This window comes from Bombus vosnesenskii, unplaced genomic scaffold, assembly GCF_011952255.1.
Source record: "Bombus vosnesenskii isolate JDL3184/JDL3185 unplaced genomic scaffold, Bvos_JDL3184-5_v1.1 scf7180000013316, whole genome shotgun sequence".
Lineage (NCBI taxonomy): Eukaryota > Metazoa > Arthropoda > Insecta > Hymenoptera > Apidae > Bombus > Bombus vosnesenskii.
Window position 1 is genome coordinate 510291 of NW_022882962.1, and position 17634 is coordinate 527924.

At 26.2% G+C, this 17634-nt stretch overlaps 2 protein-coding genes across 5 annotated transcripts; one reads left to right on the plus strand and one right to left on the minus strand.

Moving 5' to 3' along the window:
• Positions 1–1155: 1155 nt before the first annotated feature.
• Positions 1156–6126, minus strand: LOC117235341. 3 transcript variants are annotated; one of them, XM_033497251.1, is made up of 6 exons: positions 5996–6126; positions 5680–5855; positions 3862–3987; positions 2199–3232; positions 1514–1685; positions 1156–1304 (listed from the first exon to the last, which is right to left on the minus strand). In XM_033497251.1, exons 2-6 carry the CDS (start codon positions 5824–5826, stop codon positions 1188–1190), a joined length of 1596 nt encoding a protein of 531 aa, XP_033353142.1. In that variant the 5' UTR covers positions 5827–5855; positions 5996–6126; the 3' UTR covers positions 1156–1187. The 3 variants fall into 3 exon arrangements, with proteins under 3 accessions (XP_033353142.1, XP_033353143.1, XP_033353141.1); XM_033497252.1 differs by having other exon boundaries at positions 6016–6078; XM_033497250.1 differs by lacking the exon at positions 5996–6126 and adding an exon at positions 5935–5989.
• Positions 6127–6994: 868 nt separating this feature from the next.
• On the plus strand, positions 6995–17185 carry LOC117235613. 2 transcript variants are annotated; one of them, XM_033497813.1, is made up of 6 exons: positions 6995–7590; positions 7692–8340; positions 8739–9152; positions 9260–9757; positions 9937–10059; positions 10324–11997. In XM_033497813.1, the coding sequence occupies exons 2-6, from the start codon at positions 7704–7706 to the stop codon at positions 10416–10418; spliced, it is 1767 nt and encodes a 588-aa protein (XP_033353704.1). In that variant the 5' UTR covers positions 6995–7590; positions 7692–7703; the 3' UTR covers positions 10419–11997. The 2 variants fall into 2 exon arrangements, 1 of the variants encoding a protein (XP_033353704.1); XR_004493701.1 differs by lacking the exon at positions 6995–7590 and adding an exon at positions 16861–17185 and having other exon boundaries at positions 7628–8340; positions 10324–10556.
• The last annotated feature ends 449 nt before the right edge of the window (positions 17186–17634 follow it).

A 17634-nucleotide genomic window follows, 5' to 3' on the forward strand; every position in this document is an offset into this window, starting at 1 on the left:
CACGAACCAAGTGAAATACTAATTAGTTTATGAACAAATGAATAATGTGTACAAGTTATCTATATCCTTTAATACGAGGTTAAAGTTATAATTTTAATTTTACTAACTTTTAAATGTTATCTGTTATTATTCGATATTAAAAGAAATACGTATGTCCCTTTAAAGTATATACGTACGTATCGTAGTTTTATCTTAATTTAACCTTTGATAAGCATTTCATATCACTGGTAACATAATAAAATAGGTAATGTCAAAGTATATGAGAGATTTTTAAATTAATACGATAATAATATGTATATGATAATACTAAATAAATAAGGAATTATATTAATATTGTTAATACGACTTTTGTCTGTTCGTGCTGCATGTTTTTGAAATAATAAATAATTTCTGTTGCTTTTACAAATCATGGTGAAAATAGAAGTAATAAAGATAATGAAAGTTTGAAGGGAATAAAAGGATCATTACTTATGAATGCCATATCAGCAAGATACAAACCTGTAAAGTGATATATAAGATCTTAATTTGATTTTGCCCTAACTGTAACTTTATTATTATCTATACTAAAAAATATACTTATATACAGAATCCTCTTTATTTTCTGGCTCTGTTTTCTAGTAACATTAATTTACGAAATACATATTAATTAAATAGCATAGTACACACAAAATTAATACAGATAATTCTTAAATCAAATGCAAATTTTGGAGACATATTTATATGTATATAAGTTACATAACGGGTAATAATATATTTCAACTTCATTTCTACATCTATTTATCTACTGTCATGATCTTAAATATGTAACTCTTTATGTGAACGTCATTATAAACTAGAAAATTATTAAATTGATCTTAATAAATATTTCCTACAAGAATGATGCAATTGTCCAAAGAAAAGAGTTACAAACTCTGTAGTTTCATAACGTTCATTAGAGTAAGCAACAATTTCGTAAGCAGAGTTTAGATTAAAATGGGTTAAATTAATAAAAATAAAAATTCAATTGCATATATCTGAACTATTTGAGATCTCTTTCGATAAATAAAAATGTTTACATGTTACAAAAATTCTAATTTGTTATAAATATTAAATCGAAGTTCTTTCCTTTCTTCAGTGAATAAAGTTTGAAGTTCCTAAATCCTTTTTTTGACACCCTATATATAAGAAATACGATATTTATAAATTGCTTATAGTGGAGTGATAACATCATGCATAGCATATCGCCATGTCCATGCCCTCGCGATTTCATCAAACCTTTCACGATCGTTCATATACATTTCTCCCAATTCCGGTTCCATACAGACCTGTGCATTTTGTATTTATTAATATTTATTATTAATATTAATAATGTGTTATATTAATTTTAATATTATTTTTTAAATATTATACGATTAAAAATCTTATATAATTATCACCGACATGTGATTATTAACACAATGTAATTTATTTATAAATAGTTCTAAAAAATAAATGAGTACAATGTTTGTTAAATTATTATTGTTCTCTATATTACCTGACAGTATGGATCCGTGAGCAAGCTTTGAACACTGATTAACACCTTCGAAATTGTTAGTGCTAATGACCAGTTATGAAGTATTGAGTCTATTCCAACATCACCATGTCTAGAAACATTTGGATGAAGTATTTTTGTAAGAAACCTTACTATCGGTGGATACAAAGGGTAACTGCAAAAGTTTAAAAAGAATGGAAGAAAAAGAAATTAGAAAATTGAAATCGAACAATGGTTATATAAATAATATTTAACATCTAACCAAAGAGAGACTATATCAATCCGTAAACATTGATTTTGACAAGATTTACTCTTAAGAAATCTGTTATTTTTATTTGTTAAATTTATTTTACATTCCTATATATGAAGTATGTAGGAACATAAATTGGTAGTAAAAAACATAGGTAAATCAATATAATTTTATAACATAAATCAGTCAAAAATATCTCAAGAAAATTTGAAAATTGAAATAATTGCTTACATTTAATAAATGCTTATATTTAAAAGAAGACTGTCTCAAAACGTGATTCGGATTCTCCCAATTTTCGAAAATTTTGATATTCATGAGTCGCGAGATACTTTCAGAAATCTGATCCGACTCTGAGGAAAATTCTCGACTTGATTCGATCTAACATGTTTAAGTTCTCGCATACCTCTAATAATAAGAAAAATACACATTTATACATACGTGCACGGGACTTGCAGGTAAAGATAAAATAAACCTCCTTCGTACGGACTCCCTACAGGTCCAGTTATCGTAGCTTGCCAATGGCAACACTTCTGATCCAAGGGTGTTGCTTCAATACCCTCAGGAGGATCTATTCTCAAACTTTTAAGCTCGCTATGCAAACGATTTTTTCTCCATGAATTTTCTTCAATACTTGGCGATCGAGACATCAAACACGCTTGTGCTAAACATGTTCTACAAGGCGCTGAAGAAGCCAAAAAATCATATAGTTTATACCAGTTTTTAACAGTTCCGATAGGTTTGTATAAAGGCCATCGTAATTTCACATTTCGTTGCCACTGCTGTGGCGTTACGTGTGTCGATAACAAACCACACCATCTACGGCAAACATTCGCAGCTGACCAAAGACTAACATCATCCAAGTGTGAGAAGACAACTAACAATACTTCAGGTGGTAATCTTTCCATTAAGCCTGGTTCAGCGATAGATTCATATTTGGCGTGCTTATAATTCGTTAACAATTCTAATCGTTCAGACAAATTTTTCGATCTTGACATTTCTCCTGCATTACTTTGTACTTTGCAATTCCGATAATAATATGGTCGACTTTCTACTTCCTTAACTCTCTGGAATGGGACAATGTTATGTAATGCTCCATCTGCCACACGTGCAGAACTAGAACTGGAATCTTTTTCTTTATTATTTTCACGATGAATATCATTGTTTCCATTATCTATATTTTGCATACTGTCAGAATGGACGCTGTGTGAAAGCTGCGCATTTTGAGATACAACTGCCATATTTTTTGGGCTACTTGTATTTATACCGTGATGTTGTTGCTGCTGCGCAAGTAAAATATGTCTGTTCCTTGAACCATATCTCGGAGGCTTGATACAGCGTACACCGGATCTTTTTGCTAGGTTTAACACATTCACGTTTTGTGCAGAATTTTGTTGTTGTTGACTTGCTCTTCTTTCATGATTGTAATAAAGTTCTGTTGGCTCATCATTTCCTGAATCTTCGTCATCTGATTTCTATATGTAAAAAATAAAAGATAATATGTATATAAGTACACACATACATATCTTTATTTTCTTGTTTGCCAATGAACTTCATTTATTCGTATGAAACACAGATAACTGGATTTTTATCAAATAATTAGTCACAAAAATGTTTGTTTTTCACATTAGAGACAGAGCGTCGATGGGATGAAAATTGATAAATGAAAATATAATCGAGATTGAATATAAAAAAACTGCATACTGGAAATATTTAATTATGATGGGAATTACAAACTTGAAAGATTTTCAAAAAATAAAAGAAATGTGAAAATGCTCGTTTTCCTGATAAAGAAGCGCGTATCTATTTGTACGGAAATTCACAGCAATTATTGAGAAGAGTATGAGTCACTATCAAGTAAAGGATACAAGATGATCAACCATAGTAACAGTGAAGAAGAGAGATTCGTTAAATATGATCGGAGCTCGCGTGCAGAGAATAGGAGGTGATCTAGGAAGGATTGTTGAAGAAGTTACAATGGCAATACTTTGACGATGAACATTAAATAGACGATAAAATTAGGCATTATTATATCATATAATTGTATGATATTTAAATAAATGAAGTTCTACTATGTATATGTATATAAAACAATACAACATACTTGACTGAAAATGGGAACTGGCAAAAAACCGATGTCATTAGGAAATAGAAATGCGTGACATGTTGGACAAACAGGTTCCTCAAAACATGGTCCATAATATCCATTGCAGAAACAACAAGTAATCGTCTAAAACACATATATAAAATATTTGCAGTAATATAATATAATGCGAGACATTGTATTAAAAGTTACTATATAAAATGTATCATTTCCAAAATAAATGAAATAAAATTTAGTTATTAGTAAACTTCATAATTTAAATAAATAATAATAAAAAGTCTTTAATATCTTGTTATAAGTTATACAGATAAAGAGCTTCCATAGGATGATAAAAAATCTTGAATTACTGAAATTACAAATATCATTTTAAATATAAATGATCAACAGTTTAGTACTATCAATAGTTTTTAATCCTTTTACATAATTAATCCTTAATCCTTAATCCTTAAATTAATCCTTTTACATAATTAAGATATTATTTAAAAATAAACCGAGTGGTACCAGGTTTGAAGTCGTTTTCAACAGAATAATCTTCTATAAATTTCTACTTGAAAAAACAGAGAAAGAGCGAGACAGAGGGAAGAAAAGGTGTTTTTAAATTAAAAGAATCAAAAAAAGGATAAAAGATCAAATAACAATTACTGAAAACTGGAAATTAAAAATCATTAACTATGATCTCCTTTATTTCTACTTTTACTATTATTTCCCAGATGTTTTTCTTTTTCACTTTATTTAACTGACTTCTTAATATTAAATATTTCTAAGTATATATAAGATTATCATTAACATTCAGTAGAATATTATGTTTCATATTAATAGAACATCCCATAAAACTAATAAAAAATAATATTTCTTAGACACAATTTGTCTTACTAGATTGCTCAAATCTTACACTGGATAATGCTTTGAAATTCAAATATTGTTATCATCCAATTCCAGTTGATTTCAATGTGACCAAATCAATAAAGCATCGCGATGATTATATAACCAAGAGAAAACTCTTTATTAGTGCAATTAATAAATGAAAGTATCTTAAATTTGCTAAACCATATGTTAACAAAGGTAAAAATTTGTGGAATGTAGTTATATGCAGTGAAAAATAAAAATTTAATGTTTCTAGCTTAGATGAAAAGACTAGAGTTTAAGGTCATAAATAGAGTTTAAAAATCATAAATGCTAATGGCTTGTCAAAATTTATGTCTAACGTATATTATATGTACAATTATATGATGCAAATAATAATAATTGGTCTGGATATAACAATATGTACTATATTTCTAGAAAATACAAACCTATGTATTATAAGAAAAATAAATTATCTGTCAGGAGCGGATGTTTAACATGTATAATTTTAAATATAAAAAATAATTGTTTACACAAATAGTTATTAGATGTAATATGATTATATATGTATAAATATGTATATATAATGTATAAAAATGTATATATATATATATAAATGTCAAATATTCCTGGAATAATATTCAATATGCATCATGTAAATAAAAAATTATTTCTTTTAATATAAATTGAATATATAAACTAATTTTCAAATTGATGAAAACATACATATTTATATTGCACATATTTTATAACTGCAAATATTATTATTTTATTATTATATATTATTATATTAATAACTATACTAATAACTATATTTATTTTTGTTAGAATTTTCAGTATAATATTTAAGAAATTAATAATAATAATAATAATAATAATATTACAATTTTATTATTTAGAAATTTTTCTTTGACGTTGAACAATTTAAGCGCAAATATAAATATCTAAGTACAATTTCTTGTTTAAACGACTTACCGAAAAATTAAATTCAGGGCAAGGTACATATTCAATAGGTTCTGCAAATTCATCTTCTACATTTAAATTTTCATTATAAGTATCTTCTTTATGTACTTTTTCCTTGGTTAGATGCGAAGAACCACCTACTACTTTGTCACCAGCCATATTTAAACCATCACAAATGTAATGTTTTTCTACAAAATGTTATAGGTTATCCAAATTATTCATCTGTGTTATTTACCTTTAGTTAGTATAGTTTTATATTTTTAATACTTGTAATTACTCTCTTTTCAAAGGTAAACAAAAATAACATGAAATATCACAATGTAAATACTTTACTCTAACGGAACTCACAAATATGAGAACGATAAAATAGCTATATGGTCTGTAATTCTGATTATCTTCAATATCCAGACTCTAGAAGGACAATCGAGTGATGTATTTTACATCTACATAAACCTATGATTTTATATATATAAAATCTATATTATTTCATGTACTTCTTATTTACTTCATATATGACATTATGAAGAATTTTATATTATTTATTTTAACAAACATTCTCATATTTTTTTTATATATATAATTTATATATGTATATGCATATTTCTTCTAAATTAAAATTCATGAAAGTTTATAGCATTTTTAATATATAAAAGCTTTAATATGTGAAAAGTAAGCAATTATTAGAAAAATATTGAATTATACTTCACTGAGATTAACATATTCTCTTCTTATAAATATCTAAAAGAATGATTCAAGCGATATATATAGATATGTATGTTTGTGGTGCCTCTTATAATATATGTATATATGTAATTTAACAATAAAAATGTTTTACAAATATTTCAAACATAATTTAACATTCTAATACATACATATATATATATATATATATATATATATATATATATATATATATATATATATATATATATGTATATTCAAACTAATATAAATTTTACAAAATATATTCATTTCTACTTCTGTTATGTTTTTTATATCATGCATCCTGAAGTTTTACTATAATTTTTATTTAGCCATATTATTTTAAAAGGTTATGCGCGACAAACAACTTTTTTATTCTGATTTTGATCATTATTGCTTCCTTTACTGTCTTTAGTAAATATTGTTTTTCACTATTGGATATTAACTTGTACAAAAATAAGCGTCGCCCTTCTTTTTATATTTGTTAGCAATTTTATAACATTAAATATATTTTTCTAGATTTATGATTTAGTTAATGTTTTATTTGATAGTATTCTAATCAGCATTATATTTGCAAATCATATATGATTGACAACTTAAAGGTTTATTCGCGATTGGTGAAATGTTTTCATTGGCTGAATACTCGACTTTTGTCATGTGATCGTTCCCTATTTATGTTAATATCAGTGATACTGACTCGAAATCTTGTGGCAAAACAATAACAAACTGTATTTTACGATTGGATTGTATGAATTTTCGGTGCGTAACTGAAGAGAGTAGTGCAAGAGAAACAGCAATATATATCTTTGTTTGTAATATTTTTTGCTAAACCTGGAAGAAGGTTGAATTTACTACAGGCACCAAGATCAGAAAACTTTTTGAGTCAATGTTGTTGGCTAGGAAAAATATTTGCTGACGAAAGTCATGGTCGTTCCATTTGAGGGTGGTGAATATGTATACTATGTAATTGTGCAGATTGAGAATTGTTACTAATTAACAATATTACGGAATATGCAAACCAATTGAATCCTCGTATTAGACAGCAATATTTATGTAAACTATAAAGGGAATCTGTAAACATATACGGATACCTAATTTATTTTTGTCTTTAGATTTGAACTTAACCATCGGATATATTTTATTTTCGTTTGAAAATTTAAAATTAAGAATTTATATTGTAAAATATATAGAGTTCAATATTTAGAAAAAAAAAACAAACTGGTAAGATCTTTTTACTATACATTATATATAATTTAAATCATTTTTTTAATGTAAATATATAACTCAGCAAAGTTTCAGTTTTTAATTTAATTGATTTTAAGATTTATGTATTGATGGGAGAATCTGGATATATTGAACTATTTTCGGAGATTAAAACTAGCTCAATGGATGGAATAATAAAACAAGAACCAAATCAAGAAATGGGTCCTTCCTCAGCATCAGTACCTATACCAGGAGGACACAGAAGTGCTCGGGGTGTATATGAACAATTTTCACCATCTCCATTGACATCAATATGGCCCAATAGATCTGATCACATAGAATCACCATTTAAAGTAGATTCCGAACAGTTAGATGATTTTTTTAAAACGGAGAAATGGGAAGATGATGACATATTACAAGTAGATAAAGCAGATCTTATACAAGGACCTACGCTTGCTGAATTAAATGCAAATGACGATACTCTCCTTGGTGATTTAAATTTTGATGATTTACTTTTACCAGAAGAAAGAGTTCAACCATTTAAAATGGATGTTAATGTAGCTCAATCAGTTGGTCCATTGTTTAATGATAACAATGTTGTATTTGCTCCAAGTAGTTTCCCGCAATCTGGATCAACATATCGTAATATTTGCCCTACATATTTAAATACACATGGACTCAATTTGAACATAAATATCAATGTTGCTGACAATTTGGAAACAATTAGCCCCAATGCTTTTCCAAGTCCAGGAACTAGTAATATTGCAGGTTTATATATAACTTATATTTTTTATATCTATCTTAATTTTATACTTTTCGTAAAAATCTTGTTATTAACAAATTCTGTACAAAAAATTATTTTTTTATATGAATCTAAAATATGTTGAAACTAACAATATCACTTGCAATATATGTTTTATAGTAAAAATATATATAAAATTTAAAGTGCAAGGCATTATTATACATATTTAATGTACTATATGTACACAATGAAAAATAATGTATTCTAATGTATTAAAAACATTCTAAACATTTTAAAACTATATTAATGATTTAAAAAACTGTTTTCAAGATATATATATATATATATTATTTTCATATCTATATGTTAAAATAAACAAAATATTCTCAAGATAAAAGTAATGTTTTAAATAATTGTTTTAAAGGTAGTTCAACTGCAAGTTCCTCAACATCTCTACATCCTACAAACAAACCTAATGGGCAGTCTGCTCTTCATGAATTGTTAATGAGACGTTGTGATAATTCTTTTGATAATTCCACTCATGGTCAGATGGATGTTGAGTGCACGAGTAATAAGTCTAAAGTTTCTAGACTATCCATGTCTGCACCAACCCGGACAATGGCGTTAGACCAAATTTGGGCTCGTAGAGAACCACGTCCACATTTATTAAGTACTGGTAGCCTTGGTGTTGTTGAAGCTGGCTCAACAAGTAGTTTAAGTACTGGAGGTGCACTTAGTCCAGATCCACTCTATCATATTGATCCTCTTAGCCATGATGAAGGTTATGAAGATAGTGATGATGACAGTGATCACTATGATGATTACAGTAGTGATAATGGTACTTTAATGTTTATGAATGATAACATCACTTTTAATGTTCTAATTAAAAACTCTTAATATAACGTATTTTCATGTATATCTGAAACTAAAAGTAATTATTTGTAGATACCGGTGGTAGCGATGGTGAAGATCAAAACACTGGAAGTAGAGTAGGAGGTGGTAGTATAGATTCAAATCGAGATAGTAAACATAGTAAGAAAGAACGATATTTTTGGCAATATAATGTTCAAGCAAAAGGGCCAAAAGGACAAAGGCTTGTGGCAAGAGCACGTCTTGAAGATCCACATATTTTAAATGAAGCCACAGATCCTGTTTTTAGTCCTCATTGTGCGCTTCGTGGAATTAAACACAGTGGAAAAGCTCGAAAAGGTGATGGAAATGATCTTACTCCAAATCCACGAAAATTATATAGTATTGGTCGTGAATTGGATAAATTATCTCGTATTATTAATGATATGACACCAGTTTCTGAGTTACCATTTACAGCAAGACCCAAAACGCGCAAGGAAAAAAATAAACTTGCTTCAAGAGCATGCCGTTTAAAGAAGAAAGCTCAACATGAAGCAAATAAAATAAAATTACATGGATTAGAACAGGAACACAGTTGAGTACTTGTAATTGTAGTCATATGTAACCAAATATATTTTCTTGAAATCCAAATTTTTTTTTATTTTATTATCAATAATCTTAACATATTTGGAAATTTTAGCAAATTTTTTCTTTTTGATAAACTTTTTAAGAGTAGAAAAGCTAATTTAATATGTCAATAATTATTGTTGCAGAACGTTTAATTCAAGGTATATGCCAGGCTAAGCAAACGCTCGCTGCAAAATTAACAGAACCTAATCCCGAAAATCAAGAAGAGTTGACACGTCAAATGGAAAAATACTGTAAATTAGCTACCAGTTAGTAGTACTTTGAAAATTTTTATATAAATATATGAAATAGTATGGTAAAAACAATTTACAAAAAATTATGGGATTATATTAATTAATTTGTTAGATACTTCTGTAAAGTTCTACACTATAAATTATTTGTTTATTTTAAATTAACGTTTTCTTAAATAAGTTTTAAAATTATTTCATTACTTAAATTGTGTGATTTGAATGTTATCAACAGTTCCAGGAAGGATGGATATCTATTTCATGTTCTTTATTTTTTTGTTACAGAAATACGAATAGCAAATCATTCAACCGAATTTGTTAATAAAGTATTGGATAAAGTACGTTCTGGTGTCCCTGATGGTGGTATCGATGACTTCTAATACACGACAGTTATTTGCTAAAAATGTTCATACGTGCGCATAAAATATGCGAGAAGGAAACGATGTGTATAAAACATAAATTCATCGTAAATCATGAATTGAATGCTTCTCATGGAAATCGAAAACCAAAAATGGAAAGTAAGAATATTGATAATTTGATTTTAAATATAGTTTTATTATTTACAATCAGTTAACAAACAATAGATGATTATTGTCAGTGTTTTATAGCATTGGTTGCGAATAATTTTAACATAGGATACATTTGTATTTTGTGTAATAGAGTATTATTTTGTGACACTATTTACCAAGAGTACAGATTTTGGTTACACATTTCTTTTATATAAAGTTGTATACGTTGCACACGCTATTAGTTTTTGATTAAATCTGTGATAATTTTGTTAAATAATTATCAATGAGTTTTTAGTGGAATATATATAGTCCATATCAAAGCAGTACAAAAGCTTTTAATTTTCTAGAATGTTGGTTCAAATTGAACAATTTGAAATGTACCATCGATTCTCTCTCGCTAAACACTGCATTCCTATTTCCTATCTCTGCTTTTTCCTCTTTTATTATGTGTATATATCTTTATATATGTTTTGTATGTGTGCGTGTGTATACGCGTATGTGCATATGAAGTAAAAAACAAAGTGCTGAATATCGCAGTATTATTCCATATAGTCATTGTAAAATAATAATCGTAAATCATTTTAAATTTGAGAAGGAACTTGGATTTTTTTCTGTTTTTCTTTACATGATGGAAAGAAAGTATTCACTAATAAATTAGCAATTAAATTGTATATTACATATTTCCTAATTTCTATTTTGTGATGTAAATCTTTCTTATGTTTTAATCTGGAATAATATTGCGAATTTGAGTCAATTTTTTTTAGTACATGTATATATACATACTTGTTATCTTGTACATAGAACTTTTTTATGATACATGAAACATTTGTTAAGATCACAAGGAAAATGATGATACTATTACTTCCCAAACAAATGAAAAAATATATTAATTTTATCAAGAAATGAAGCATCATTTAGGATTTATGATGAAATATTATATAACAAGTAAAGTTTTGTCTTTTTTGGTTTTAAATAATAAACAAAACGAAATTTTTAACTATACTAGAAGTCAAATTTACTGATAAATCGTGAAAAATCATGAGTTGTAGGTAATTGTCACAATGAATTTATAAACAAAATTTCGCTTTCATCTTTATGTAACAATATGCTTCTTTCGCGTTTTGGTTTTGCAATGAAATTACCTCTTTGATCAATATATTTAGCCTCTGGTATAATAATGAACAAGATATAATATTGATATGACAAGAAATCAAGGCAATGTTAATTTTTAAATAGTTATATAGATTGTTATTTGTAAATATTTTTTAAATTTTCACTAACAGATTTATATCTTTTCTTCTGGATGTTATTTTGCACTTACAATTAAATACTATATTTTCATAACATGTAAAACATAAAAAATAGTCTATTATATCTAACAAGCTTCCACAACATGATATATATACATAGTATATTTATAACTGTATTTATAATATATTACTTAACATAATTTTGTTTCATAGTTTTTTCATAGTTTCTAAATACGTGTGAATATTATACATAGTACAATATGTATAAAGAAATATTGTTATACCTTTAAAATACTGTTTTAATGTTTTTATATATTTTTAAATATATACACCACAAAATCGTTTCAAAATTAATTCGGCACATTACAATAATAAAATAAATTCACACAGACTTATTTGATTTGATACTGTTTTTAAGTTACAAATAGTACTGCGCTAAAACATATGAAGTGAAAATTTACAAATAATGTTCAATTTCAATATGTGTAATCTTCATAACTGTTCTAAAAATACTTCCAAATTTAATAAGCTAATTGAATATAGCATGACAAGAAAAGTTGACAGAATATGAAAACCTACAATTAGCATCTATAAGGTGGATACTACATCGAAGTGCAACATATTTATTTTAAATTTGATGTGAAAACAATAGATAGATATTATTTTTTTAAGGATAAAGCAATTTGTAATTTGAAAAGCTTAAATGGTACGTGCGTTTATTTGAACTAATTTCATTATTTTGAAGAGCAGGATCTATATCTGAACTGTCTTTTATGTTTTAACTTATATCCTGTATATATCATATCTCCATATGCGCACGCGCTCACACCACAAAGATATGCGTGATTTATTTGGGAACATTGGAATGTTTTGTGAGTAATATAAATGTACATTTATCATCTTAAAATAATATAACATAAAAAAAGCATATTAAGTGATGACGATAGATTTTCTTATAGGAGCATGTTTGAAACAAACCCCAAAAGTTTATAAAAATTTTACAAATTATATAGTCTTATCTATAATATGATAGCATTAATTTGAAATAAATTTGAAGATGAAATAATAATATTCAACGTCACAAAAGATTACAAGTTAGACTTCAAAAACTCAGATGCATATAAACAATGAGCCTTTGAATAAATTCAAACTTTCTTAATCACATTCTAGATATATATTGAATTATTTACTTTAATTATGTTCATTATGTTCAATAACTATATGTATGCGTATTGTTGTCCGTATTTGGATAGATGCTACTATATATCACAATTACTAAAGTATAGGTTATTTTGTTTAACAAAATTAAATTGAAATCTTTTTAGGTTCTTAAAAAAAATTGTTTCAGCTACAGAGAATATATCTTTTCATATCAAATAGCTTTTGCACCAGTTGCTTACAAATTGTTACAATGTTCTCAGATAAATTAGTTACGCTATATACGCATTAAAATTAGTTGTGATTTAATATTAACAAATACATATTTTTTATGATTTTATTTAATTAATGTTAAAGTTTGTAATGAATAGTTTTCTAAATAATTATATAACTTGTTTTTTTTGCTATTAATACGATTTTTTTGTTTTAATTTATAATTATAATTTATAAAATACTCTCTGTGGTTCAGTTAATATTGAAAGTACTGAAAAGTGCTTTCAAATATATATTTTTATGACTTTTATATAATTAAATTAATCAACATTGTTACAAGTAGTTACATATTGATGTGATTCTAATTGGATGAAGCAAGTGGTAGAAGGGTAATTAGCATGTTTTAAGCGTTTTAAGTGTTATAAAATATATCTCACTGTTAAGATTTAATTTATTTGGTTGGAAGTTATGTAGTTTAATCAGAATTCAAAAAATTTTCATTGTTCTTATATTTGCGAAAAGATGCCTGAAAAAAAGATATTTAATTTAAAATAGTGGAGAAATATCAAATGTATTTGTTAATTTAAGATGTATCTTCACTATTTAACGTTGATTCGACTAAGCAATCAAATTTTTTAGAAAGGAAGATTCAGAAATGTTCAGGCTGACTTTCGAATGAAGTTTTACATTGTGATAGGATTTGTGATACTGGAAATATTGATATATATATATATATATATATAGTTTCAGACGGCTAATAGTTTGCAATATATTTAATGTTAAAGTTATTATTTCTAAGATTAAGTAACATTTTTAGTTAAGAACGTAACGCGGCTTATGAGATATTTATTTTCTGATAAAGTGCCTATTCACACTGATGCTTTAGTTACTCGCATTAACACTATAATTTTTTTTAAATATTCTGTTTACATATATAATCTATTTTCGTTATAATTTATGCATAGAGAAAATTAAATTCGAAGTAAGGACTTTTACATTAAATATTGATTAACGTTTGAGCGCAGTATATCCATAGATTAATCCTCCAATATTATATATCAGTAACTTCGGTATCTCAAGCCTTACAACCGTGCAAAAGTTTACAGTAGTGACTCCGATAATGATTTCGTTTGTACTAATAAGATAAAACGAAAAGCAGTCACCACACCGTAAAATAACTGCCTAAATATCGTTGTTTCATTCGTATATATACACATATATATATATATACCAAGCAATGAGTCACTATTTCAGTAATATTTATTTATTATTTATTCAACATCACGAATGAAACTTCTAATTTTTATTTTATTATAATACAAATGTCTTTTTCATTGGATTAATATTTCCTTTTCTTTTTTCTAATTATATACATATTTTTTAATGATATCTACAAATTTAAAAGGGGCAGAAATAACGCTCATAAATTTATACATATAAATAAGTGATAAATTCATCTGAGTAATAATTATTCTTATAAGAGGTGAAAGATATCTTTTTATATCTAAAATTCTTATATATTAAGGTACACTTGAATGTATTGTATATGTTAAAACTGAAACAATTTTTTTTAGAAATAGAACGAGATATTACACACAATTTATTATATATGTACACACAAATAGTATTTTACATAAGTAATCGCACTAACAATTTTTCATATAGTCTCTTTTACAACCCTTTTGAAGTTTGTAAATTTGTTAAAAAAAACGTCTCAGCAATATCTTTTGTACTTTTGTATATCATTATCTTTTTTTCTTATTAATGCAACACAATAGAAATTTAATGTTTTATGCAATGAGATAGTGACCATTAGCTACGTAATTGTTAATCATGCCTCTACTACCTATTGCTCTCGTGGTCGGATCGTGGATGGAGTTGACCACCTGTACTTAGGGGAACACTCTCAAGCAACCCGACTCTACCGATTTACACTTAATTAATTAGAAAATATTTTACTACTGGCTCTGATGATCAATCTCCGATGGCATGCCACAAAATATGTTACTAACTAACAGAGTACGATATCTTATAAAAGAATAAATTGAAATGAAAAGCGGAATTATAGATTTCATTTCTGATCTTTTAATTAGATTTCGTTTTCGAGAAAGTAGAATTTGCATATTTATATATATATATATGGATTCATATAAGCATAAGAATATATATATATATATATTTGTTTCGTAAATACTTACTTCTCCTTAGAAAATGAAGCTTCGTTAAAAAAAAATATTGACCATTTTCAATTTATTTTTTATATGAAGTATCCATACTCGGTGATAATATTATAATATATTACATAGCGTCCTGTATTTTGGTAATAACCCAATTTAGATGTGGCAACATAGCCATTTTAAATGCTTCTAAAAGAGAAATTAATATTATCGAAAGAAAAGTGTCTATTTTAAACAAGCAAATATTTTGAACAAATCATTTTCCAAAATGATATCTTTTGTGGAATAAAATTGAATAGTTACTTGCACCTCTTTCTTTTGATAGAATTTCATATTTTTATTACTTTTGTTTGTACAGATAAATATAAAACCATATAGAATATGTTAATTGTTTAATAATATTAAACAATAGAAATCGTGTTTGTATGAGAAAAATAGATCTATAAAACTTGCGTGTTTTGTTATAAATATGTACATATATGTATGTATATATATATATATATATATATATACATATATATACATATAGAGTGAGTACAATGAGTATTTGCAAATATTAAAAAGTTTTTGAATGAGATATTTTACTGACAAAACTGTGCATTTTATTTCTGCAATAATAATTTCTCATACTTGAATTTACGATCAGAGATATGTATTTAAATGTCAAGAAAAACTGCTGATGTGTAAATACCTTTGTCTGTATCCCCTCGTACCTATTTTGTTTTAAATGTTTGAACGTAGTATGATCTTTAGTAATATGAATTTTTTAAATGATGGTATTTAAGGCCATTTACAGGAGAAAATATTCCGTTGAATTTGGATTTTTACGAACTCCGTTATTATATTGATACATATATAGTTACTTACGTAGCATTATTTATATAATAACTGAATTAAAAATACTGAACATTTTTTCTTTTCACCTTTTTTCACATTAAATGCAATGAACATATGGTCAAGTTAAAGAAAGTTAATTATCTGAATTTGCAAAATAATATGCTATAGAGAGATAATTCTTTAAAGTGGTGACAGATGATAAGGAAGAAAACGAAGATTTGATTGTATAAAATAATAAAAGATAAACATTGTCAATGTAACCCATTGAGAAGTAGTTTAACTTTTCATTCATACGGATAATAGAAACCATATTCGAAATACAACGAATCTAAGAAATTACATAAGGAAATTGGAATTTAGCTTCTAGAAATGCGATTCTTATGAACATTTAGCTATAATTTTATCTAGCTAAATATAAATCATTAAATATAAGCATAATATTTTAAATGATATATTTATTTTGTTACATGATATATAGCATATAATATTAGTATAAATCAAGTAATTAAAACTTAAAATGTTTTCTTTTAATAAAATATAAAATGGAAATAATAAATATATAATTAATGTATTAATATATTATTAATATTGTTTTACAACTCTTTTCATATTATTCATATTTGTATAATATTGTTTTCCGTATATATCATTAAAACGTAATTAAATATCTTTTTGCAGGAAACATTTACAAAAAGCTGAATATAAATAAATATTTGATACTGTATGCTGGAGTGTGTTATATTTAAGATATGAACTATATTTTTCATAATTAGGTAAATAAACATGTTATTTTATACTTTATTCAAGTACATTATACATTATATATATATATGAATATGTAATGTATGTATGCCTTAGAAATGTGTTTGTACCTGTGTTTTTACCTATTACTTACGATTTATAATTATAAAACTGGCATATCATATCCTGGGAAATAAATAATAATGACGGTAAAAGTATTGTAAGTAACAACAGCAACAATAATAATAATAATTTTACATTATTTAAAAATTTGTCCATGTTGTGATAATTTTAACATAAATAAGCTCTTTAACGTTATGAGAAAGAAATCATTAACATGCACAAAGTTTTATTATTTTGAACGATTTATCTATATATTTTAAATACAGAAAGAAATAATTTGTTTATCTCTCTTTGTCATAAACAATTATTTCTCCCGTTATTCATATATCACAGGATAACTTCGTTTATCCGAATATGTTGCGGGACAAGGCCCTTCAGTTAACTAACGAATTCTAAGGATAACAGTTCACTAGCCATCTTTACCAGCTGTTCTTATGAGTTTCGATAATAAGAACCGACGATTGGATAAGTGAGATTGAACAACAATTTCGATCCAAACATTCAATCGTGTATCATAAACAGTCAGTTCATACCGAACGTGTATGATTTCAGGACACGCTTTTGTATAACTGAAAGTATGCTGGACAG